The 26,959-nt window shown below is 42.8% G+C and overlaps 1 protein-coding gene across 1 annotated transcript; it reads left to right on the top strand.

Annotated features, from left to right (window-relative positions):
- Positions 1–867: 867 nt before the first annotated feature.
- LOC129709041 (vimentin-like) lies at positions 868–25,938 on the top strand. The gene is made up of 9 exons (XM_055655148.1): positions 868–2,278; positions 4,718–4,778; positions 10,305–10,400; positions 16,207–16,365; positions 17,616–17,741; positions 19,660–19,880; positions 23,571–23,605; positions 25,058–25,131; positions 25,236–25,938. The coding sequence occupies exons 1-9, from the start codon at positions 1,779–1,781 to the stop codon at positions 25,314–25,316; spliced, it is 1,353 nt and encodes a 450-aa protein (XP_055511123.1). The 5' UTR covers positions 868–1,778; the 3' UTR covers positions 25,317–25,938.
- Positions 25,939–26,959: the final 1,021 nt, after the last annotated feature.

Genomic DNA, 26,959 nt, shown 5'->3' with positions numbered 1-26,959 from the left:
TCCATCACATCGCTGTGATGGAAGGCCAAAAAAACTTATCTCTCCACTGCACTCTCCCCCCCCCCCCCCCCCCCGATGTCAGAGTCAAAGTCAAAGCCCCCGGCTGGCGATGGCGATTGTCCCGCGGCCATTAAAGCCACGCCGGGTGGTGCGAGGTCGCTCACCGGGTCTTGGTGTTAGAGCCCCCGGCGTGCGCTCGCAGAGTCCCGCGGCCATTCCAAGCCGTGCGGGGCGGTGATGTCAGGCCCCGCTCCAGGAGCTCTTCGACCCCGCAACTCGGGCGGGCGAAGTCGCCGTTGCGAGAGCCCTGAAAAGCGGTCTCCCTCCAGGGACCCGCGGGCTCCCGGTACCGCCGTCCGCCAGACCCGCAGTTGCAGCCTCCGAATCTCCGGAGGTCGGGCCGCAGCAGCAGCAGCGCTCCACCACCGCTCCACCCGCTCTGGACTCGGCCAGCTCCGCGACGGTGAGGTGAGTCGTCGGCACCAGAGTCCCCGGTCTTCTCCTGTTGGAGGCCGCTCCTCTTTGCAGCCCCAACGACAACGGAGACCCGGCACCGTGTCGCGAACTTCAGCAACTAAGTTATAGAGAAAGGTTGAACAAGTTAGGGCTTTATTCTTTGGAGCGCAGAAGGTTAAGGGGGGACTTGATAGAGGTCTTTAAAATGATGAGAGGGATAGACAGAATTGACGTGGATAAGCATTTCCCACTGAGAGTAGGGAAGGTTCAAACAAGGGGACATGACTTGAGAATTAAGGGACAGAAGTTTAGGGGTAACATGAGGGGGAACTTCTTTACTCAGAGAGTGGTGGCTGTGTGGAATGAGCTTCCAGTGAAGGTGGTGGAGGCAGGTTCGTTTTTATCATTTAAAAATAAATTGGATAGTTATATGGACCGAAAAGGTATGGAGGGTTATGGTCTGAACGCAGGTGTATGGGACTAGGGGAGAATACGTGTTCGGCACGGACTAGAACGGTCTAGATGGCCTGTTTCCGTGCTGTAATTGTTATATGGTTATATGGTTAATGTTGATGTGTGAATTTGGCAATTGTTAGAGCTTTCTGACATTCACATTTCGGACAATTTTCACATTCTGACAAAACTGTTTAAATTCTACTGTAATGGTGTGGACCAACAACTAGCTGGAAATCTTTTCATAGCAGTATCGACCTGAGCTTTAATTCAGATAGTACCTAAAAGTGTGTCAGTGATCTGTGTGGAGCACTTCCCTTTGCATTACACCAATAGAGGAAGTTTGCAAATACAGCTGCTTTTACCCAAGAAAAATCACACAAAAAAATTCATGCCCATTTGTGATCCACACTACCTGGGTTTTCTGCAAAATTTCAAAGTAGGACATTAAAAGCTGGGAATAGCAATTGTAAATAAAGATCAATATTAATTTCTGTTTATGGATTTGAATAAGAATAACTGACTTTTGAAAACTTGCACAAGTAGATAGGAAATAGCAGAAGTGGCAGTTGTGTTATGTGCAAGCAGTTGCGTGTATCAACACTCTAAAAAAAAGGAACATTATACGTGCTAGCAAAGATTTCAACATGTTCAACCCACAACTTTCATTGTTTAAGTGAGCGATGATTGATGGCTGCTAAGAAGCCTGTGGTTGGGTAGTCACAATTTTAATCGCATCAGTTGCCACCTCAATATCTTAAAGCATTTAGAACCGTGTAACATTATCGAGAAACATTTGAGCGCTGCTTAACAGGAGTCCCTCCTGTGAAATAGTCTCTTTTCAAAAGCAGCAAAACGAAAACTGAAATATGTCTCGCTACGCAAGTCCCAAGTCATCATTCCGTCGCTTGGTTATACAGACAAGATCGCCAACATCTTCTAGCAACTTATACTCTTCACCAGTTCATCAATCCTTTACAGAAGCAAAGACATACTCCAGTCCATTGTCTGCATCAAGTCGGATGAGCATGAATGGTTCCAGCAATAATGATACATTGGACTTTTCCCTACTGGATGCTGTTAGTGATGAATTCAAAACCAACCGCACAAGTGAGAAAGACAAACTCATCGAGCTGAATAACCGCTTTGTCATCTACATTGATAAGGTGAGGTCCATGGAGCAACAAAACAAAATTCTTGAAACTGAAATACAAGAACTGAAGGGCAAAGGCAATTCCAAGGCTGGGAACATCTATGACCAGGAGATTAAGAAACTGCGACAAGAAGTTGAGCAGCTTACCAAGGAGAAAACGAGGATTGAAGTTGCAAGAGACAACTTATTGGATGATATTCAGAAACTCAAGAATAAGTATGATTCTTTTTTTCTTAAGTTTTTGTTGGTTTGGTGTGTGGTTAGCAGGAGATGAATATTATTTTTTTCTACTCCTCTGACTAGTTAAATTAAAACGGCAACTTTTATATGAGAAGATCGAGCCGATTTTAAATCTTGCAAAATTAGTAGTGTACTACTTTTCTTAATTAATTGCTGAATAAGATTCCAAATTACACAAAGTGTTTGAAAACATTCAGTTGGTAAGCATAGATTTGCGTCCTCATAGCTGTTCTTGGCATTTGGTGCTAACTTAATTGACATGGTTTGTGATTTACTGTGTTTGAAAATAGATCCAGGTCTCTTTTTATAGTCAGCTCCCAAACAGACGAAGAATGAAAGATAACCAGACTAAATAGTTACATTAAAAATGTCTGCTATAATTTGCTATATTCTTCTTAGTGGAGAAACAATGGCACAGCTAGTAGAGCCTCTATCTCGTAGCACCGCAGACCAGGGTTCACTCCTGAACTGCTGCAGGGAATTTGTATGTCCTCCCTCTGACCATATAGGTTTCCTCTGAGTGCCTCAGCTTCCACTCACATTCCAAAGGCGTGCAAATTGAGAGATTAATTGGTCACTGTAAATTAGCCCCAGGTGAATCATAGAGTCTTTGGGGGAGGTTGAGATTTTGGAGAGAATTAATACCTTAGAATGTTAGTGTACCCCACATTGATCTCACTCTCCTCAATTTCACTCTCCTTTTAAATATCAATGCAAAATGCTAATTTATTTCCTTGCATACATCCTTTCAGTCCAAGCATAAATTACCTCCTTTATCCTTGAGCGGTCCTATCATCTACCTGGTTACCCTCTTGTTCGTTATGCATACAATATATAAAATGCCTTGGGATTTACTTTAATCCGACTTGACATTGCCATTTTATGGCCCATTTGGCCCTTCCAAGTCCCTGCTTAAGTTCTTCCTTGTTTTCTTAATATTCCTCAAATGTCCAGTCTGCGTTTGTCTTCCTCAAGCCTACATATGCTTAATTTTCCTTTTTGACCAAGTTTGCACCCTTTCTCATTATGTATGGTTCCTTTACCTTGACATCCTTATCCCTTCCCTTTGCATGCCAGAACTGGACTCTGATCAGCTAGTCTTTAAATTACTTCCACATGTGAAACGTGCACTTACCCAATAACAACTGCTCACAATTTACTCTCCCTAGCTCCTGCCTATTAAAGTTGAAATTTGTCCTCCCCAGTTTGATACTTTCCCCAAGGTCTAGACTTATCCACATTTTGAAACTATTTTTAAACTTAAGGAGTAGTGATCACTGTTCCCAAAAATGCTTTCCCACTGAAAAGTCAATCACCTGCTCAGGCTTCTTTCCCAATATTAGTTCCAGTATGGTCACTCCTCTAGTTTGACCATACATATCCAGTTTGTCCACTCTTCAAAAATATTTATAAAAACTGCATCTTCATAACAATCTTTTCATAATTTTGATGCAGCTGCTTTATCTACACATTAAATGATCAATAAACTCTATGTAGATGAACCCACAGCAAACTGTTTAAATGTGTGTAATGATTGCCTATCAACCTCCTGTACTTATGCAATAATTATAAGTGGCCTGCTTCATTTCTTCATTTGGGTTGTAAATTACTGGTGGATATTTTTTAAATGTAAAATTATAAAGTTTTAATTTCTTACTACATTTCTAAATTTCCATCATTTCTGCATTCCTTTTCTGTCTACTTTTTTCTTTTTATTTAATCCTATCACGTTTCCTCATTATATAGATCTGTAACTAAAGTCCCAATTTCAATGGCCATTAACAGTCCATACTGGGGAAGGGCTATCTCAGGTCCTATCAGAGCACAACAGTTTGTATCAATTGCCTCCTTCATTCCTCTATTTAGTATTCTGTTCTCTATTATAATTCATTAATATATTTGACCCAATAATTTATGAAGGACCTATTACCTTTATTATATCACCAGCCGGCATTTCTTGCAAATGTGCAAAATGCTGCTACACCCATGTGGCCATAAATCCAACTAACAAGGTGAAGTCATAGTGTCATGAAAATATACAGTAAGAAACTATCTCCTTCAATTCACTGCATCCACTAACTATTTACAATAATCCTATATTGATCCCATTTTTTAAAATTCTCATCATATTCCGACAAGATTATACCACACACCCACATACTAGGAGTAATTTACACCAGCCAAATAACATACCAGCCCGCATATCTCTGGGACATGGGATGAGACCAGACCATCTAGCGGAAATCTACACAGTCACAGGAAGAACATGCAAAAACCACATGGATACATACTATTGCACTCTCAAAGGATCTGTGTTACCCCACTCCAGTCTGGACCTTCACAAGCTATTTAAATTAGGTTGCAGATGTCTGAATGATAAGCTCATCAACTCATCTTCTGCATTATTCTATCCAGGCTGAGGAATGAAATACAACAACGTGAGGAAGCTGAAAATAACCTGTCAGATTTTAGAGAGGTAAGAATGCCTGGTAAGGCAGGTATTATTCTGAGACTCCGCAACCCTGTAGCTACTATGCACTAATTTATTAGAGTCATAATGAAAGTTACTTTCTACATTAAAGTAGCAAACAAACAAACTTAAACCTTTCTGAATGTTCCAACAAAAGTTGTACCAACAATGATTCAAAGCACATATATGGGTAACTACTGTTTGTCTGTTAGTCGAGAATGTTGTTGGCTGCAACCTTCCCCCCCATTGTCAAACACTACACTGCAAGGGCCAGGAAGTGAGCGGGTAAGATCATCTCTGACCCTTCTCACCCTGGCTACGAACTCTTTGAAGTACTTCCCTCTTGGAGGCAACTCCGGACTATCAAAGCCGCCACAGTCAGATACAAAAACAGCTTTTTTTCCTCGAGCAGTAGCTCTACTCAACAGCCAAAAGTCTGTAGCCTCTTTTTACTCTGGTACTTTATTTTCACATGTTTAAATTACAATGTTTTATTTTTAATTGTCTGCTGTATATCATGTATTTACCATGTGCGAGCAAAGTACCGTCAAATTCCTTGTATGTATACATACTTGGTCAATACATTTATTCTGATGCTGATTCTGATTCTGTCAGGAGAGCAAGTGAGCCAGCCATTGGAGAGAATTCAAATTTGGGAGAAAATGCTGAGCACTATTACCAGTTTCAACTCTGCACTTTGTCAGAGATACTTGTGATTTTTGAAACTCTACTGTATGTTGAAAATTATATAACCAATAGGAGAAGCCTGAAGATGAATCCCTCCAGCAAAATCTGAACGATTAATACCAAAGGAAGCCCAGCTTTTAACATTGGATATCTGGGTGGATTGACTCTGCAGAAAAATAAATATGTTCCTGAATATGTCGTCAGATCAGGTCAAGTTTATTGACAAATGCACAAGGGCAGACTGAGGAGAAGCCATTAAAGAAACACTGGTGTTATAAATTGGTGTTAGTGTTAACACTGTTCTGTGCATTAGCTTTAGGTTTGTTCTCCTTTAGCTTGAGTGCAGCTTGAAATGTGTTTTGGGGAAATACCATGGGTAAAGGAACTCTTGAAGTAGTAGGGTTTTGTGTACTTTTTACACAGATGTAGAGTTATACAGTCCAGAAACATGCCCTTCGGACTATTATGTCCATGCTAACCCCTTTTTGCCCATTTGCACAAATTCCACTTACCCACATTAGATCTCTATCTTTCTGTGCATTGCCTACATAAGTGTCTTAAAAGTAATGATTGTATCTGATTCCAATACTTCCTCTACACGTAGCGTGTTTCGCATATCAACCACCCTCTGTGTAAAAATAATTCCCCACCACAATCTCCTTTGAACATCATTTCACCTTAAACCTATACCCTTTCATTTTAAATACTCCTAAGATGGTGAAAAGATTCTGATTATCTTCCCTATCTATGCCTCTTATAATTTTATATATCTGTGGCACAGTTGCGCAGCAGTAGAGCTGCAGCCTTACAGCACCAGAGACCCATATTCGATCGACTATGGGTGCTGTCTGTACGGAATTTGTACCTTCTTCCTGTATCCGCACAGGTTTCCTCTTGGTGCTCTGGTTTCCTTCCACATTCCAAAGATATGCAGGTTTGTAGGTCAATTGGCTTCTTTAAATTGCCTCTTGTGTGTAGGGACAAGCAGGTGCACGGGTGATCGATTTTTGGCGTGGATTCAGTGGACCGAAGGACCTTTTTTCACAGTATATATCTAAACTCTTCCCTCTAAACTCCATCAGGTCACCCCTCAGCCGCCTTGGCTCTGGGAAAACTAACCCAGCTAATCTCACCCCTCCCCATAATTAAAGCATCACATTCCAGGCAACATTTCGATGATCTCCTCTTCACTCTCTCCAACACCGCCACATCCTTCTTAGGCCAGAAATGCACACAATGTAGTGAAATCTAGGCAATGGCTTCCAAAGTTGTTACATAATGTTCCAGCTTTTATATTCTATTCCCTATAGAAACATAGAAACATAGAAATTAGGTGCAGGAGTAGGCCATTCGGCCCTTCGAGCCTGCACCGCCATTCAATATGATCATGGCTGATCATCCAACTCAGTATCCTGTACCTGCCTTCTCTCCATACCCTCTGATCCCCTTGGCCACAAGGGCCACATCGAACTCCCTCTTAAATATAGCCAATGAACTGGCCTCAACTACCCTCTGTGGCAGAGAGTTCCAGAGATTCACCACTCTCTGTGTGAAAAAAGTTCTCCTCATCTCGGTTTTAAAGGATTCCCCCTTATCCTTAAGCTGTGACCCCTTGTCCTGGACCCCTTATCCTATGTAGGCAAGCATGCCTTCTGCCTTCTTCACTACCCTGCCCATCTGTGTAGCCATTTTCAAGGAACTATAGCCTTGAAATGACCAGGTCTCTGTGCTAGGGTAATTTTTTTATTACCCAACAATTTTCTGTGTATTGCCTGCCTATATTTGACCAAAATTCATCACCTCACACTTGTGCCATTAAATTCAATCTGATCAAACTATGTCAAACTTCCTGTCTGATCTCCATCCTGCTTTAGCCTTCAACAACTGTCTTATCTTTTGATAACATGACCAATTTCTGTATCATACATAAATTTACAATTCATTCCTCCTACACTCGCTTCCAAGTGATTTACGTATATCACAACTATACAGTTCCCTGCAGTACAACCCTAGTCACTGACTTCCACTGAAAAGCAAACTTCCTCCTCCTTCCTTCTTCCTTCTATCACCAGGCCAATTTGTTTGGAATACTTATGATTACAATATTTAAGGCATCATTCAGTACATTACTATCTTCATTAGAATGAGCAGCTGATTGCACAAAGAGCGGTAAAATAATTTACTCCAGCCAACAGCTACATTTATATTGCACATAGATTTAAAAAAATACTCATCTCTGGGGGGAAAAAATGAATAAAGCAGAAAACCCTAGAAATAGTCATCAGGCCTGCCAATATCCACTGATCGTGAAACAGAGATGGGTAGGGTGTTGAGGAGGGGGCCAGGATGTCATGGAGGGAATGGACTCTTCTGTGCCTGAAGAAGAGAGTAAACATATGCTTAGTAGGGGCATCATGTTTCATGTGCTAGAAATGACATATGATGAATGGCTGCAGGTGGAAGCAGGTATGAAAGAAGGTGAGGCCAGAGAGTATTTTCCATCTTCCAGAGGGAATTACTTCCCTCTGGAAGGCGACTCCAGACTGTCAAAGCTGCCACAGCCAGACATAAAAACAGCTTTTATCCATGAGTAGTTGCTCTACTCAACAGCCAAAAGTCTGTAGCCTCACTTTGATCTGGTATTTTGTTGCTTCACATGCTTGATCAATGGTGTTTTGTCATTAATGTTTAGTGTTTTCTGAGTCATTCGTAACTGTCACTGTATGTAATGTTGTTACTTGTGGGCGGAGCACCAAGGCAAATTCCTTGTATGTGAATACTTGGCCAATAAACTTACTTACTTACTTATTTGTCCTTTGAGGGATTAATATGATTAATTTAATAATCTGGAATTAAATAATGTATTAATGATATTTATAAAGCTATTGATTTGTTATAGAATTCCACCCTGTTCATTAATATGCTTTGGGGAAGATAAACCTGCATGCTTAAGCTGTTACTCCAGACTCACAACCATGTGATTGACACTTAACTGCCAAATTCAATCAGCAAGCAAACCACTGAGTTGTGCTAATGACTTATTAGCAATAACCAGACCAGTTGCTGCCACACAATCAGCTTTGCAGACTTTCTGAATTGCGTGATTCTTGCTACTGTCAAAAATACGTGGCATTCTCAGAGAACCATACATTTCACCTCAATGCATGAAAACTTTTTAACATATATTCATGTTAACCATCACCAGAGAGCAGTGCTGAACTACTTTCTACCTCTGGATGACCTTTGGTCTATCCTTCATCGGACTTTGCATGCTTTACCTTGCACTAAATGTTATTCCCCTATCATGTGTCTACAGTATACACTGTAAGTGGATCAATTGTAATCATGTATTGTCTTTCTGCTGACTCGTTAGCATGCAATAAAAGCTGTACCTCGATACACGTGACAATAAACTAAACTGAAGCTGTTTTGAGATCTGGGAGATGTCAGGAGGGTCAAGAGTGTTTAATTGTCATATGTCCGGACGGGGCTCATGTTGTCGACCTCCCCATAGTGAGCCCTGTCAACTGACCCTAGTCAGGTGAACAACAACAAACAGAGACAGCAGCAGTGCCGCAGCTTGGAGCCAACCCAGAGCATGCGCCCTTTTTAGGGCGGGCACCTACGGATATCGAAACGGATGGCATCACCCTGCTGTAGACTTCTGCTGCCTCAAACGCAAAAAGATATGTACTGACAACGGGACAATGAAATTCTTAATGCAGCGGCATAACAGGCCTGTAAACTCAACACTCAACAAATTAATAACCCCTTATATTAGTGCAATTAGTGCAGGCTTGCAAAGGCAGAGATCCTCCATTTTGGGGCATACTTATTTGGTCAATATTATCAATCACTGGTCAGCACGGACTCGGTGGACCGAAGGGCCAGTTTCCATTCTGTACCTCTAAAGTCTAAAGTCTAAAAGATGATGGTGAGCTTTGTTTAATCACTGGAGTCCTACTGGTGAAGGAACTGCCACAGTGATGGTGGGTATGGAGCTCCAGGATTCAGACAGCGGAATGCTGAATTATCAGAAATATATTTCTAAATCAGGATAAGAACAGAAACTCCATATTTCCATTTGCCACTATGAATGGCCCCTGTTGCTCAGCATGGACTGTGGAAGACCATCTTATCTTCTTCCAAGCAGCAATCCAGCATTCCAACCAGATTGAAATGCCACATTGTCGTAGAGCCAGCTGAGTCTGATCCCCATCTCAAAACCAAACTTGAGTTAAAATCAAGATTTAGAGTTTGAGCCAACCAATCAGCTGCCCTTGCCTACAATTTCTGACCTTGAAGTCATGGGAAAAAAATGGAGGAAGGCACTAAAGGGGATTTTGATTCAGTATCACTCAATTTGTGATCACACAAATACACAGTTACTGTTTCCGAATGAGAAATTCACCCTAAAGATGTGAAACCATACAATACACCAAGATTTCTGTTTTTTTTGAGAAACATTCCAGTGGTATTGCATGGTTGCACACCCTTACCACACAGCCATACTTCCTTCTTGTTTCATATTTCATTTCATGCACAGAACTGAAACATCATTTTTAAACAAATTATATGTGTGGGTGTGGAGGAGGCAGTGGTCAGGATGGGTCGCATGGATGACTGCTATTTATCCAAGCATAATTAATTTCCACATTTTACTGTGGTTTTCATCCTATTTTTCATTTTCCTGGTTCAATCGTACACCTAGTATGAATGGGTTAGTTGTCTACTTGTTCGTGTTAAGGAGACTTCCCTATTCAGCGAAGTTGCAGTCGGACTTGGAGAACATGTTGCTCACTTTCTGTAATGACTCTGTTAAAATATTTTTTATATGCCCAACAGGATGTGGATGAAGCTACACAGACCTGTGCAGATCTGCAACATAAAATTAATGCACTGCAAGATGAAATAATCTTCTTAAAGAAACTTCATGAAGAAGTAAGGACACATTGTCATTTAAATTCCATCAGTTTATTTATTTGTAGTGCAAAATGAACTGTTGGAGGATCTTAGTGGGTCGAGCAGCATCTATAGCGGGAACAGAATTGTTAATGTTTTGGGTCCACACTCTGCATCAGGAAATACATTGCTATTACAAAGTTCAAATGCGCCTTCGGGTCATAAGTGATAGGAGCAGAATTAGGCCGTTCGGCCCATCAAGTCTACTCTGCCATTCAATCATGGCTGATCTATCTCTCCCTCCTAACACCATTCTCCTGTTTTCTCCCCATAATCCCTGACACTCGTACTAATCAAGACTATCTATCTCTCCGTAAAAAATATCCATTGACTTGGCCTCTACAGCCTTCTGTGACAAATAATTCCACAGGTCTTGAATGAGATTGTACAAGTCAAAGGGAAAGGGTTTCTTCAATGTGTGAGCGTAGAGAGGGGGTGTAAAATGAGGGTAGAAGCAATAGGTAGCAAGGTGAAAAGTAAAAGTGACAGGCAGACAAATCCAGGGCAAAAATCAAAAAGGGCCACTTTTCAACATAATTGTATAAGGGGTAAGAGGGTTGTAAAAATAAACCTGAAGGCTTTGTGTCTCAATGCAAGGAGCATGCGTAATAAGGTGGATGAGTTGAATGTGCAGATAGCTATTAATGACTATGATATAGTTGGGATCACGGAGACATGGCTCCAGGGTGACCAAGGCTAGGAGCTGGACATCCAGGGATATTCAATATTCAGGAGGGATAGACAGAAAGGGAAAGGAGGTGGGGTTGCTGGTTAGAGAGCAGATTAACACAATAGAAAGGAAGGACATTGGCTTGGAGGATGTGGAATCGATATGGGTAGGGCTGCGAAACACTAAGGGGCAGAAAACGCTAGTGGGAGTTGTGTACAGGCCACCTAACAGTAGTAGTGGAGTTGGGATGGCATCAAACAGAAAATTAGAAATGCGTGCAACAAAGGTAAAACAGTTATAATGGGTGACTTCAATCTACATATAGATTGGGTGAATCAAATTGGCAAGGTATAGATAGATAGATAGCCTTTTATTGTCATTCAGACTTAGTCTGAACGAAATTGCAGCAGTCATACATATAATACAATACAATAAAACAACAATAAACACACATTAACATCCACCACAGTGAGTCCACCCAGCATCTCCTCACTGTGATGGAGGCAAAAGTCTTAGGTCGCAGTCTCTTCCCTCCTCTTCTCTCTCTGCGCTGGGGCGATACCCCCCCCCCGGGCGATGTTAAGAACAGTCCCGCGGCTCAAACACCGCGGCCCGGGGTGGTTGAAGCTGCCACCCACCAGTCCTGCAGAAACAGCTGCTGGCCCGCGGCCGAACCCCGGACTCAGGCCACCGCCGCCAGAACACCGTCCCAGCCACCCTCACGTGAGTACTGAGCCGTCTTCAGCCTCGGGCTGGGCCGCCCCGACGTGGGCGACGAACCTCCCCCGGACCGGGCCGCCCCGACTTGGGCATCGCTTCTCCCCCCGGACCGGGCCGCCCCGACATGGGCGCCGAACCTCCCTCGGGCTGCCAGCGCCGCACCTTCCCGAGCTCGGCCGCTCCGACGGGAGCCTCATTCCACCCTCGGGCTGGCCGTCCTCACGGGAGCGTCCCAGCCTCTTCCAGCCCTGAGTCGGACCACCCTCACGGGAGTGAGCTCAGAGCGAGTCCTGACAGTGCTCTGCCTCCGGAGCCTCGAGGTCGTCAGCTCCATTTAGGCCTCAGCGCAGACGGAGGCAGAGAAGGGGAATACGACAAAAAGGTTGCATTCCCCCGCAGGGAGAGACTGCAAACCCTGTTTCAACCCCCCCCCCCCCCAAAACACAAGCTAAAACCAAAAAAACTAAACTACCAAACAAATAAACAACATAAAAAACAGTTACAATGGGACCGCCGGTAAGCCGCTGCAGCCAGAGCCGCGCCGCCACTCCGATGAAGGGTGCTGAAGAAGAGGATTTCTTGGAATGTATACGGGATAGGTATCTAAACCAACATGTAGAGGAACCAACGAGAGAGCAGGCTATTCTAGATTGGGTATTGAGTAATGAGGAAGGGTTAGTTAGCAGTCTTGTTGTGCGTGGCCCCTTGGGCAAGAGTGACCATAATATGGTTGAGTTCTCCATTAGGATGGAGAGTGACATTGTTAAGTCAGAAACAAGGGTCCTGAACTTAAAGAAAGGTAAATTTGAGGGTATGAGACGTGAATTGGCCAAGATAGACTGGCAATTGATTCTTAATGGGTTGACGGTGGATATGCAATGGAAGGCATTTAATGACTGCATGGATGCACTACAACAATTGTTCATTCCAGTTTGGCAAAAAAATAAATCAGGGAAGGTAGTGCATCCGTGGATAACACGGGAAATCAGGGACACTATCAAAACAAAAGATGAAGCGTACAAATTAGCCAGAAAAAGCAGCCTACCAGAGGACTGGGAGAAATTCAGAGTCCAGCAAAGGAGGACAAAGGGCTTAATTAGGAAAGGGAAAATAGATTATGAAAGAAAACTGGCAGGGAACATAAAAACTGACTGCAAAAGCTTTTATAGATATGTGAAGAGAAAACGATTAGTTAAAACAAATGTAGGTCCCTTGCAGTCAGAAACAGGTGAATTGATCATGGGGAACAAGGACATGGCAGACCAATTGAATAACTACTTTGGTTCTGTCTTCACTAAGGAAGACATAAATAATCTTCCGGAAATAGCAGGGGACCGGGGGTCAAATGAGATGGAAGAACTGAGTGAAATCCAGGTTAGCCGGGAGGTGGTGTTAGGTAAATTGAATGGATTAAAGGCCGATAAATCCCCTGGGCCAGATAGGCTGCATCCCAGAGTACTTAAGGAAGTAGCCCCAGAAATAGTGGATGCATTAGTGATAATTTTTCCAAACTCTTTGGATTCTGGAGTAGTTCCTGAGGATTGGAGGGTAGCTAATGTAACCCCACTTTTTAAAAAGGGTGCGAGAGAGAAAATGGGGAATTACAGACTAGGTAGTCTAACGTCGGTAGTGGGGAAACTGCTAGAATCAGTTATTAAAGATGGGATAGCAGCATATTTGGAAAGTGGTAAAATCATTGGACAAAGTCAGCATGAATTTATGGAAGGTAAATCAAGTCTGACGAATCTTATAGAATTTTTTGAGGATGTAACTACTAGAGTGGATAAGGTAGAACCAGTGGATGTGTTATATCTGAACTTTCAGAAGGCTTTCGACAAGGTCCCACATAAGAGATTAGTATACAAACTTAAAGCATATGGCATTGGGGGTTCAGTATTGATGTGGATAGAGAACTGGCTGGCAAACAGGAAGCAAAGAGTAGGAGTAAACGGGTCCTTCTCACAATGGCAGGCAGTGACTAGTGGGGTACCGCAAGGCTCAGTGCTGGGACCCCAGCTATTTATGATATCTATTAATGATTTGGATGAGGGAATTGAATGCAACATCTCCAAGTTTGCGGATGACACGAAGCTGGGGGGCAGTGTTAGCTGTGTGGAGGATGCTATGCGGCTGCAAGGTGACTTGGATAGACTGGGTGAGTGGGCAAATGCATGGCAGATGCAGTATAATGTGGATAAATATGAGGTTATCCACTTTGGTGGCAAAAACAGGAAAGTAGACTATTATCTGAATGGTGGTTGATTAGGAAAGGACGAGATGCAACGAGACCTGGGTGTCATGGTACACCAGTCATTAAAAGTAGGCATGCAGGTGCAGCAGGCAGTGAAGAAGGTGAATGGTATGTTAACATTCATAGCAAAAGGATTTGAGTATAGGAGCAGGGAGGTTCTACTGCAGTTGTACAGGGTCTTGGTGAGCCACACCTGGTGTATTGCGTACAGTTTTGGTCTCCTAATCTGAGGAAAGACATTCTTGCCATAGAGGCAGTACAGAGAAGGTTCACCAGACTGATTCCTGGGATGTCAGGACTTTCATATGAAGAAAGACTGGATAGACTCGGTTTGTATTCACTAGAATTTAGAAGATTGAGGGGGGATCTTATAGAAACTTACAAAATTCTTAAGGGGTTGGACAGGCTAGATGCAGGAAGATTGTTCCCGATGTTGGGGAAGTCCAGAACAAGGGGTCACAGTTTAAGGATAAGGGGGAAATCTTTTAGGACCGAGATGAGGAAAACATTTTTCACACAGAGAGTGGTGAATCTCTGGAATGCTCTGCCACAGAAGGTAGTTGAGGCCAGTTCATTGGCTATATTTGAGAGGGAGTTAGATGTGACTCTTGTGGCTAAAGGGATCAGGGGGTATGGAGAGAAGGCAGGTACAGGATACTGAGTTGGATGATCAGCCATGAACATATTGAATGGCGGTGCAGGCTCGAAGGGCCGAATGACCTACTCCTGCACCTATTTTCTATGTTTCTATGACATGAATGGACACTCTTCATGAACAGGTACTCTATGGCAGATTCCGCAGTGGATATGATGGGGAACTGCAGCATATGGTGTTCCATTGTACCCCATGAGGAGTCTATTATTGGAGAGCATTGTGAAAGTGGCACTTGGAGTATTGTGTGCTGTTCTGCTCACCCCATTACATGAAGGGTGGATGGTCTTTACAGAGGGTGCAAAAGAAATTTTACAGGAATGCTGCCAATTAGAGGGTACTGGACGTCCCATGGACCATGTTGGGTCCCCGTTGTAACGCTTGTCAAGTACCCCCTTTTTGACGTCAGTCAAGTAGATCAAAATGGCAATCTGAAAATGGCGCTGGGCCCGGGAACCCTCCCCCAACTGCGCGCAGGCGCGGCTGACGGGCCCGGCAAGTGGGAGCGACTGTGCAGGCATGCCGTCGCCGGGCCCGTCATCCCACCCCAATTACGCACGTGCGGATACCGGGCACGGCAACTCTCCCACAACTTCGCTGGAGCGACTGACAATGACCTGTGGACCCATTGGGTCCCCGTTTTGATGTCAGTTGAAACTCATCCCGTTCACAGTATAAAGTTAATTAAAGTTTATGAAGCAAATTACTTTGTTAAATGGAACAAAACATGATACTACACTCCGCAGGCTAATGGTGAGTAAGGCGCCCCTAAAATTGTTGCGCCATTGTGTACCGTTTTGGTTGTAATTTGGGAACATACATACATACATACATACATACATACATACATACATACATACATACATACATATATACATACATACATACAAGATGAGACTTTTACTCATATATATAGATTAGCTATAAGGTTAGGTCAGACAAACTTGAATTAGTTTTGCTGGATTTTTGGATCTTGAGGGGAATCCTGATAGACTATATAAATTTAAGAGAGGCATAGATAGGGTAGACAATCAGAGTCTTTTTAAATGTCAAAGACTAAAAATCATATCTTTAAGGTTAGGCAGAGAAGGTTAAAAGGAGGCGTGGGGACAAGTTATTTTACACAGAATGGTGGATGTTTAGAACCAGGGGCACTGTGAATGCAGTCTAATTTAAGAGGTTTTTAGGCAGGCACACGGATATGCACAGAATGGAGGAACATGGACCACATGTCGGCAAAGGAGATTAGTTTAACTTGACATAATTTTCAACATAGACATTGTGGACCAAAGGGCCTGTTCCTATGCTGTACTGTTCAATATTGAAGAGCAGCCAGCAAATCCTGTTTTCATGCAGAAATTTCACAATTGGTGGCACTTTTGCCTGGATATGCTGGGAAGTAGTTTTGGAACTGCTGGTATTTTCCACAGAATTCAGGCCCAATTATGCCTTAGACTACACGAAGTGATGATTTGATATTGTATTTTTTCAGGAACTCATTGAGATGCAAGTTAATGAACAGCAACATATCAAAATAGAGAAGGATTCAGCTGGTCCTGATCTTTCCATGGCACTCCATGAAGCTCGTTCTCAATTTGATAAACTTGCTGCTAAGAATATTTCTGAGACCGAGGAATGGTACAAGTCTAAGGTAAGTTTTCAATTAATTTTTCCCTTATTATTTATGCTTTCAACCTTGGTGAAATTGCCATATTTGGAATACTGGGCATGAGGAAATATTTCTGGAGTGGAGCTGTCCAGAGATGGGTGCCAGTCTGGGGGAAGATTTTAAAGTATTCACTGAATCAAACTTATTTTTACCAAAGTAATTTGAATGACGAAATGCTCAAAGGGAGAAACGGATCCAAAGAAACAGCACACAGATAATATTATAAACTGTCAATTGCTGTTTAAAAAAAGTATTTAGATTGCTAAAAAAAACACACCATAAACATTTCTGGATGAAAAGTGAATTATATATATTTAAAGTGAGGAAAAACTCAACAAAAACAATAATATTCCATTTTGTCTAATGCCTAAAAAAAAACTGGAGTAATATACTGCATGGCTTTGTTGTTGTTAGCTGTCACTACACATTAAATTTCAGTAATTCATGAATAAAAACATCCAGGTGTTTCTGCACACCTTTCAATCTTTCTTTAGTTCCATCAAAGTACATGACCGCTCATTTTGTATCATAACCAACACCAAAAAACAAGTAAAGGCAAAGGGAATGAAGTGGAATGAAGCAAGGAACGGAAAGATAAAAGAGACCACTTTAAAAGAAAAATAATATTATTATTAATTGTCTTATACCCTCCAGCAGTAATTAAATTCTGAAGGAATGAGAGACCTCTAGCATTTACTGTGTCACACCGGCTGTTAAAGAATAATTTGGATTTGAGACATTGCTGAAAATGTACACGCAGCTGAACACAGTAAACATTTTTTTCATGTGCTCAGTGAGATGCTGTCATGCTGCAAATAGAGGGGGACTTGACTAATTCTGACTGCAGTTTCTGGATCATTTTGTGTTTGATGAAATATATTTTATGAAATTTTAGGGGGTTTTTCCTCTCTCAATTCCCTTTCTTTTTTCATCTCGATATTTTACATTTTGTTCATGATTTCATTATGATTTAGACTTTCTAGTTAAACCCTTTGGCTTGTGTTCCACTTGATTCAGTGAAGATTCTTCAATCTAATAAACTATAGAATCCAATAAATTGCTGTTCAATTGACTTTGTCATAACATTGATAACTGTGAACCTAATTGATATTCGCGACATAAAATTGCGGTTTTCATGACACAGAAGGTTATGGAAAATACAGGAAGAACACAGCATTGAGAAAATGAGAATACTGATAAATTGCACTTACATAGATTTTGTTTTTAAACAGATTTCCGATCTATCTCAAAATGTTACCCGCGCCAATGATTCTCTTCGCCTGGCAAAACAAGAAGCAAATAATTACCGTAGAGAGGCCCAAGGACTAAAATGTGAAGCTGAAGCTCTTAAAGGAGCTGTAAGTTACATAACAATGAATAACACCTGCAGCTATGTACTGCATGTCATTAACTGTTTTTCTCAAAACAGTAGCTTTTTGTGAATAGAGAATATAAGAGATATTTTTTAGCACATACCTGTACTAAGAATATGGATGGGATAATGGAGCAGCTAATAAATAGCACTGTTGCCTTAAAGCTCCAGAAAGCTGGGTTCAATTGTGAACTCATTGTGCCTCCGTTGAAACATTGGAGGCCACATGCAAATAAGACGGTGGGAATGGAAAAGTGAATTAAAGTGGCAGGTGAATTCAAGACTCCTGACCTGAAACATCATCTGTCTATTTCCCTCCAAAGATCCTGCCTGACTCGTTAAGTTTCTCCTGCAAGTTTATTTTCACTCAGGATCCCAGCACCTTGTGTCTCTCTCACCCATATCTTGTTTCTCCAATATAGAGGAGACCTTATTATGGACAACAAATACAACAGAGTAGAAACTGGTAGAGCCGCTACCTCAATATGTCAGATCTGGTTTCGATCCTGGCCTTGGGTGCTATACTGTATGTGAGGCGTTTGCTCATGCTCCCTGTGAGCTGGTGTGTTTCCTCCGGGTGCTCGGGTTTCCCCACACATTCCAAAGATATGCGGGTTTGTAGGTTAATTGGCCTTTGTAAATTACCCCTAGTGTGCAGAGCGAGGATGTGAAAGTGGTAGAACAGAGAACTAATGAGAACAGGTGATCGCTGATGAACATGGACTTGATGGCCGAAGAGCCTGTTTCCATGCTGTACCCCTAAACTAAACTATAATTAAGTGCAATTGAATTGGTGCTTCATCTGTAGTGTTTAGATAATAAACAATAGACGATAGACAATAGGTGCAGGAGTAGGCCATTCGGTCCTTCGAGCCAGCACCGCCATTCAATGTGATCATGGCTGATCATCCACAATTAGAGCCCAGTTCTTGCATTCTTCCCATATCCCCTGATTCTGCTATCTTTAAGAGCCCTATCTAGCTCTCTCTTGAAAGCATCCAGAGAACCGGCCTCCATCCTTAGGCAGGGAATTCCACAGACTCACAACTCTCTGTGTGAAAAAGTGTTTCCTCGTCTCCGTTCTAAATGGCTTAACCCTTATTCTTAAACTGTGGCCCCTGGTTCTGGACTCCCCCAACCTCGGGAACATGTTTCCTGCCTCTAGCATATTCAAACCTTTAATAATCTTATATGTTTCAATAAGATCCCCACTGATCCTAAATTCCAAAGTGCTCAAACCCAGCTACTCCATTCTCTCAGCATATGACAATGCCGCCATGGGAGAAGCAGAAGGGCCCTCAGTCCTCCCTGATGTGGAATGGAGGTACAGAACTATTGCAGATCCATGGTAAAGATGAACTGGTTAGTACCAGAAAAATTGTAAATTATTGAAATGGTAAAATATATCCAAAGATACAGTTAGACAGGTGGAAAGGGACTGGACCAGAGGAGAACTGGACCACAGAACACCTTGGACTCTGCTGTGAGCCTAGGATGCAGCAAGAGGTTAGATGCATTCTGCACTTGACTGCAAAAATTCCAGATTGTCCTCTCATGAGCACTTCAGCCATCTCATTGTTCTCCATGAAACCATTGGCTAGGCAGTGGCACACTGCAACTCAGCAACGTGGATGTTGAACCTGAGTATTCATGATAGGCGTGGGTTGAAATGCCTGGGTTGTTTTGGGTCACAATTCACATCGAGCTAATGGGGACTGTGTTCCAGTATAAGTCACTATAAATAATGTTTATAACTTTATTTTAATGGCAATGGACTTCTGCGTGGTGTGAATTTTGAGACAGAAGAAGGTTAACATAGTCAGAATTTTGTGTCTGAGAAAGGATAGATTATGATGATGGTCGCAGAGAAAACAGAAGAAAATAATTGCTTATCCTTAAAACAGAAAGGTCTTCTTGAGCGTCAGAAGGAAGAAATGGAAGTACAGTTTGCCAAGGAGGCAGATAAATTCCAGGACATAATTGTGCAGCGTGAAGAGGAAATAAATAATTTGAGTGAACAGATGAGCCGTCGCCTGTATGAATATCAGGATTTGCTCAAAGTTAAAACCGTTTTAGATGCCGAAATAGCAACATACAGGAATTTACTGGAGTCTGAGGAAAATAGGTGAGATTTTTAACCTTGATATTTGATTCATATTTTTAACTATTGTTTGGTATAATAGAACTGTTACATCAACTTAACATTCAAATTATTGATTTTGAGACATTTTAATAATGACTACTAGATTAGAGAATGTTCTCTGGATTATGTAAAAATTAACAATTTATTGAACAGCATACCCACATTATCAAAGCTAGCGATAAATCCTAGCCTTTCAACAGTGGAATCTTAGAAACTCTAATGGATTTTACTAGTTCTTCTCCTGATTGAAGGATAATGTGTTTCATTTCATATCTAAAAGCATCTAAATGGGGGATAAAAATATTGTTGCTAAGATATTAGAGTTCATCTTTTTTTTGTGCACTAAATCATTATTGTGTTTGCTCTAATACCTAATTTGGTTCACAACAAATAATAGAACTATTGATCAAGATTAGATTTGAAAGCCAGGCTTACATTGACAAACATGTATTAAAACCAAACTGGTGCAGATCCTGTTTTGTCTGCACTCATTTTAACTTATTTTACTGCCAAACTTTGCTATGCCCTATTCACATTAAAGCAACTGCCTATGAAAGCCAGTCAGCAGAAACACACATGATGGTTGCTATGAAACAGAGAGGGGCTCCAAGGGAGAAGGTAGTTCCCACATTCAGACAAAAAGATGTTGAAATTCTGGTGCACAGCATACATGCCAGGAGGGAGGTTTTGTTCTTCAGGATAACAACTCATACCCCAACCGGGCTGGCTGAGGAGGCCAGATATAGGCCCCGACCTCGGGTGGACTATGAGGGGGAGAACTGGTTATTTTTGGTGCCTTCCCTCACAGTGAATTCTGCTGTGGGGGGACGTTTCATGTTGATTTCTATAGTGTACTGTTTCTGTGTCTTTTTTCTTATTCTCTTTTTTCTCTTTTTTTGATTTGTATGGATTTATTTCATTGATCTGTTCAATTAATTTAATCAATCTTTGTAAAGCACTTTGGTTCAAATACTGGTTTTGTTGAAAAGTGCTATATAAATAAATATTATTATTATTATTATTATTATATGCTCCTACATACTGCCACTGTACAATAGTAGTTTAGTTTATGGTCATAGTTTAGTATAGAGATACAGCATGGAAACAGGTCCATCGACCCACTGAGTCCATGCTGACCATTAATCACCCATTCACACTAGTTCAATATTATCCCTCTTTTCTACTCCCTGGACCGGGGTAATTTACAGAGACCAATTGACCAACAAACATCTTTGGGATGTGGGGGGAAAATAGAGTACCTGGAGGAATCCCATGCAGTCACTGGAGAACATGCAAACTCCACGCAGACCGTGTGCGGACGTGCCGCCGACGGACGAGAGGCCGAAGCAAAGAAGTCGAAGCCAAAGAAACAAATGGAAATGAGGCCAAAACTCCAATAAACCGAAAGAGTCCGAAGACAAAACGCCTACTAACCGAAAGGATGGGACGCCTAAATGCAAACTAACCAAAAGGGCGGGACGCCTAAAAGCCAATGAACCAAAAGCCTGCATCGCCTAAAAGCAAACTTACTGAATGGCCGCTCTGTCGAAACGCCACCTACCCGAAAGGCGGAGTCGCCTACAAGCCAAAGGACCGACTGCCGCTCAACAGAAAAGTCCAATAACGGACATGACGTTGCCGGGGGCGGGACTTGGCTGCGATTGGTCCAGACCCCCGTGTCCATCATATCACTGTGAAGGCATGAACATTGTCCCAAACCTCCGCTACGCCCGACCCACAGCCCGCGGAGGGTGGCCGTGGGAGAGTGGGGGTTGTACACCTTCGGCCGCTTTCAACTTGGTGCTTGGGTTCAGATTGGCCAGTCACCTATGGCTTGTTTGGGAAAATGAACCCCACGCTCCCATCTCCTCCTTCTCTCTCCCCTCTTCTCTCTCTCCCCCGCCCTATCTCCCTTCTCTCTCTCCCTTCTCTCTCCTTCCCTCTCTTCCCTCTTCTCTCTCACCTCTCTCTCCCCTCTTCTCTCTCTCCTCCTCTCTCTCAACTCTTCTCTCTCTCCTCCTCTCTCTTCCTCTACTCTCCCCCCCCCTCTCTCTCCCTTCTATCTCCCTCCCTTCTCTCTCTCCCCTTTCTCTCTCTCCCCTTCTCTCCCCCTTCGCTCTCTCCTCTGTCTCCACTCATTCTTCATAGTGCGTCTGAAAGGTCTCGACCCGAAACGTTACCCATTCCTTCTCTCCAGAGATGCTGCCTGTTTTGTGCGTGGGAATCACCTTGGTGTGGGTGTTGGGGTCCGATGGCGGTGCATCGCGGTCAGTGACTGTGGAACGTGTCTGCCGGTGGAGAGAGTGAAGGGGGAGAGAAGAGGGGAGAGAGAGGAGGAGAGAGAGAACAGTGGAGAGAGAGGAGGAGAGAGAAGAGGGGATTGAGAGGAGGAGAGAGAGAGAAGAATGGAGGAGAGAGAGAAGAGGGGAGAGAGAGGAGGAGAGAGAAGAGGGGAGGAGAGAGGAGGAGAGAGGAGGAGAGAGAAGGGAGAGAGAGAGGCGGAGGGGAGAAGAGGGGAGAGAGAAGGAGGAGATGGGAGCGTGGGGTTCATTTTCCCACACAAGCCATAGGTGACTGGGCAATCTGAACCCAAGCACCAAGTTGAAAGCGGCCGAAGGTGTACAGCCCCCACTCTCCCACGGCCACCCTCCGCGGGCTGTGGGTCGGGTGGAGCGGAGGTTTGGGACAATGTTCATGCCTTCACAGTGATATGATGGACACGGGGGTCTAGACCAATTGCTGACAAGTCCCGCTCCCCAGCAACGTCATGTCCGTTATTGGACTTTTCTGTTGAGCGGCAGTCGGTCCTTTGGCCTATAGGCGACGCCGCCTTTCGGGCAGGTGCCAATTTGACAGAGCGGCCATTCAGTAAGATTGCTTTTAGGCGACGCAGCTTTTCGGTTTGTTGGTTTTTAGGTGTCCCGCCCTTTCGGTAAGTTTGCATTTAGGCGTCCCATTCTTTCGGTTAGTAGGCGTTTCGTCTTCGGACTCTTTCGGTTTATTGACGTTTCGGTCTCATTTCCATTCGGTTTTTTTGGCTTCGACTTCTTTGCTTCGGCTTCTTGTCTGTGGTGCCGCATCCGGGTACCACGCAGACAGCTCCCGAGGTCAAGATCGAACCCGCTTCTGAACTTGCAGATCTATCAGCTGAGCCACTGCTGCCCAATGACTGTGGTCAGAGTCTGTTCCATGTGGACATGGAAGTGGACATTATTGAATAATATCATATACTGCACACACCCAATCCTGCAAAAGGATTTGATATGCCAATAAATATCATACAGCTTTCAGCCCACTCAAATTTTGGCAAAGGCACTACTTTACCCGGAAATGATCCTTTGCATGATTTATGCCAAATATTTGGCTATCGATCAATCCAATGTTTAGACTAGAGAATGAATCTAGATGTCAGAGAAAATTGCAAAATGGGCAATATCAGGTTGATTAATTGATTTACTGCATCTATTTTGTATTATCACTGGAAATCGATTTCATTCCCTCATCTATTTTAAATGGCAGTGAGCACAAAACCTGTGACTGGTTGTTCTGGGGGAATTGAATCATTAAGGCCAGGAATGCATGGCTACCTTCACTACTGCTAGCCCTGCTAGGAAAGACCTTTGATAGGAATTAAATAACTGGCATGCTAACCAAATGTTTTATTTTTGACAGGATTTCTATACCTTCTCCTTCTCTGCTCCTGAAAGGTGAGTGTTCACTGTTTTCAGACAGTTATGCAAGAAATAGTAAAAATGTTGATATGGCCATCTGTTGGTGTGCCTAAACAGGATATTGTGTACTGCCCTGGCAGATGCATTATTATGAATGCAAAATTAAAACTGAAAAATGGTGGAAATGCTCAGCACTTCAGGTAATGTCTATGGGGAGAGAGTGTTAATATTTCAGGTCAATGCTCTTACATCAGAACTTGAAAAATTGTTCCCCCAGAAATAATTATTTACGTGATTTACACATTAAATCATGATGTGCACCTAAAATATGGGCGACATAAAAACATAGAAAATAGGTGCAGGAGTACGCCATTCGGCCCTTCGAACCTGCACCGCCATTCAATATGATCATGGCTGATCATCCAACTCAGTATCCTGTACCTGCCTTCTCTCCATACCACCTGATCCCCTTAGCCACAACGGCCACATCTAACTCCCTCTTAAATATAGCCAATGAACTGGCCTCAACTACCTTCTGTGGCAGAGAGTTCCAGAGATTCACCACTCTCTGTGTATCAATTTTTTTTCTCACATCGGCGACGATCATTTGATGCCCAGATTTAGAGTCATAGCGTGGAAAAGGCCCTTCGGCCAAAATTGACTGCACCGGCTAGCATGTCCCATCTACATCTGTGAGTGAAATATACTAAAACTGCAGAGGAGATAAAAGGGTATCAGATAAGGAGAGACAAGGAGTGAAAATGTAATGAAATGTGCAGCCAGAGGGAGGGATATAGGTGTAGAGGATACAGGGGATGGAGAGGCGGTGGGAAAAGGGGGGCAGGATAGTGAGAGGAAGGTGTGGGGAGGCACAGATAGGAGGGGGGGGGGGGGGGGGGTGGGAGTGGGGCGGTAAAAGAGAGGGGGATGTTAAAATTTATGAATGCTCTGTTGATACCATTAGTGAGTAAGCTACTCAACTGGGATATGAGGGGCTGTTCCTCTAGTTTGGAGATTTTAGTGGGGAAGTGAAATTAAAGCACAAGGAACTGCAGATGATGAATCTCAACAAGTCGGCAGGACGGCACGGTGGTTCAGCAGTAGAGTTGCCGCCTTACAGCGCCAGAGACCTAGGTTCAATCCTGGCAACAAGGGCTGTCTGTACTGAGTTTTACCTTCTCTCCGTAACCTGCATGAGTTAACCTCCCACACTCCAAAGATGTACAGGTCTGTAGGCTAATTGGCTTCTGTAAAATTGAAAATTGTCCCGAGTGTGCAGGATAGCATTAGTGTGCAGGGATCGCTGGTCGGCGCAGATTTGGTGGGCTAAAGTTTTTGGGCTGTATCTCTAAACTAATCTAAACTAAACTAAAGTCACGCACCTGTGGAATTTTATTGCACACTGGTGTATAGAGCAATAAACAAATTTGATCTGACCTGATTACATTTACGTCACGATACTGCTTCAGTAACTTCCTTGCCTTACAGAAAAAGGTGTACCGGAGGTTTTTTCATCTGTCAGGAAATTGTCTGTGAAAACAATCGAGTTAAAAGATGGAGAGGTTAGTTTGCATCAATTAATTTTATAAAAGGAACAAGTTTAAATGAATAATTACAACTTGATATTAAAGGAATTATAATGTGCTCTTGTTTTCCCCATTTCCAGGTTATCGCTGAAACTACTGAAGAGCATGAAGTGAATGCCATCAAAGAAGATGTCTTTTCTGAAGATGAAGCTTCCAGCTAAAGAATAAAAATCCTGACTTTTAAGGGATAGTATTCCAAGCATAAAATGAAAATGAAAATGCTGTTTTCATTTCTCTGTTGCTCCATAGATGCTGCCTGACATGCTGACATTGTCTGTTTTCATTTCAGATTTCCAGGATCGGCAATTATTTTGCTTTTCTTTTATCATTGTGAAGAAAAAGTTTAAGATATAAAGCTTTGTAGATTTATTTGAGGAGCTGCACTGTAAAAGAGTTATACCTAATAATTTGTCAAAATAATAGTGGTAGCAGTCATAGTCTATTAAACAGTATGTAATTGCATAACATGTAGCCAAAGATGCATGAGTTCTGGAGTCATGCAGCTCAGAAAAAAAGCCTTTTACTGTATGTAAATGGGTAAAAAGGGTGGCATGGGCCTGATCCCATTGCCTGCATGAAGACTGCACACATTTATGCAAACCGCTTTTAAATTGAATTAAATACTCTTTCTGCTTCACTGTATTGAGCATTGCCACTTCTGCTTAAATAACAATTTCTGGTGTTAAACAGAAAATGAGCATTCATTGTTTTCTTCTAAGAATAACTATGTATTTCAGTGATACCTAAGGGCCAAATTGCTGAATAAAAGGCAATTAATACCTGACAGTAAGAGCATCCTTCTAAAGGCAAGAAATGTGTGACTGATTAAGCTGCAAAATTAATTACAAATGTATTGATTACAATTTTACCTTCATTGCCATAATCCCAACCCACTCATCTCCAAATTCCTGGAACCGGAATGCAGCACCCCTCTGCCACTGGACCCTTGACTTCCTCTCCCATAGACCACAATCAGTGAGGACATTCCCCAGGATAATTTTCAACACCCGTGTCCCACAAACCTGCATTCTCATACCTTACTCTAATACACCAGATTTTGCTCTAACTCCATTTACAACTATGCAGATATCACCCACTGTAGTGGGATAGATCTCGATCAATGGCAAAACGGTGAACAGTAAGGAGATAAATAGTATAGTATCAAATCAACAATGCTGAGGATCTAAAAGGAGCTGGTCAGGCCGCATTTGGAGTATTGTGAGCAGTTTTGGGCACCATAACTGAGGAAGGATGTGCTGGCTCTGGGGAGGGTCCAGAAGAGGTTTACAAGAATGATCCCAGGAATGAGTGCGTTAACAGATGATGAGTGTTTGACGGTACTGGGCCTGTACTCGTTAGAGTTTAGAAGGATGAGGGGAGACCTCATTGAAACTTGGGGAGAAGACAGAACAATGGGGTTAGAAGGGAGAGATAGATCAGTCATGCAAAGCACACCTGATGGGCTGAATGTCCTGATTCTGCTCCTATCACATGACCTCTTAGGCCCCCTTCGGTCATGGCTGACCATGGGTGTCTCCAGGGTGTTATTCCCTATATGGAGGATGCCTGTGCGCAACTTTGTTTAAAGTGGGGTGACTGGTGCACAGACAGCCACCCCACGATCCTTGACAGATCTGGGTCAGGATCCAGTGCCATGGAGTCGAAGATAACCGGAGACCCTTTTCTGCTGCAGCCTTCATCCGCCTTCCCAGCTGTTATGACGCTCCGGTCAGTCATCATCCTCCGCCTGTTCTGCCGTTGAGGTAATGGTTGGATTGCTCTTTGTCAGAGACCTCCTCCTCGA

Source organism: Leucoraja erinacea, chromosome 2 (assembly GCF_028641065.1).
Source record: "Leucoraja erinacea ecotype New England chromosome 2, Leri_hhj_1, whole genome shotgun sequence".
Classification (NCBI taxonomy): Eukaryota; Metazoa; Chordata; class Chondrichthyes; order Rajiformes; family Rajidae; genus Leucoraja; species Leucoraja erinaceus.
Note: the sequence above shows the minus strand (reverse complement) of the source record. Positions and strands in the feature narration are given on the sequence as shown.

What these genes read in the sequence shown, in the direction of transcription:
- LOC129709041 (XM_055655148.1), top strand. Translation starts at nt 1,779, where the DNA reads ATGTCTCGCTACGCAAGTCCCAAGTCATCATTCCGTCGCTTGGTTATA. An exon ending in ACCTGTCAGATTTTAGAGAG is followed by an intron (nt 4,779 to 10,304) that starts GTAAGAATGCCT and finishes TATGCCCAACAG; the next exon opens with GATGTGGATGAAGCTACACA. An exon ending in TAAAGAAACTTCATGAAGAA is followed by an intron (nt 10,401 to 16,206) that starts GTAAGGACACAT and finishes GTATTTTTTCAG; the next exon opens with GAACTCATTGAGATGCAAGT.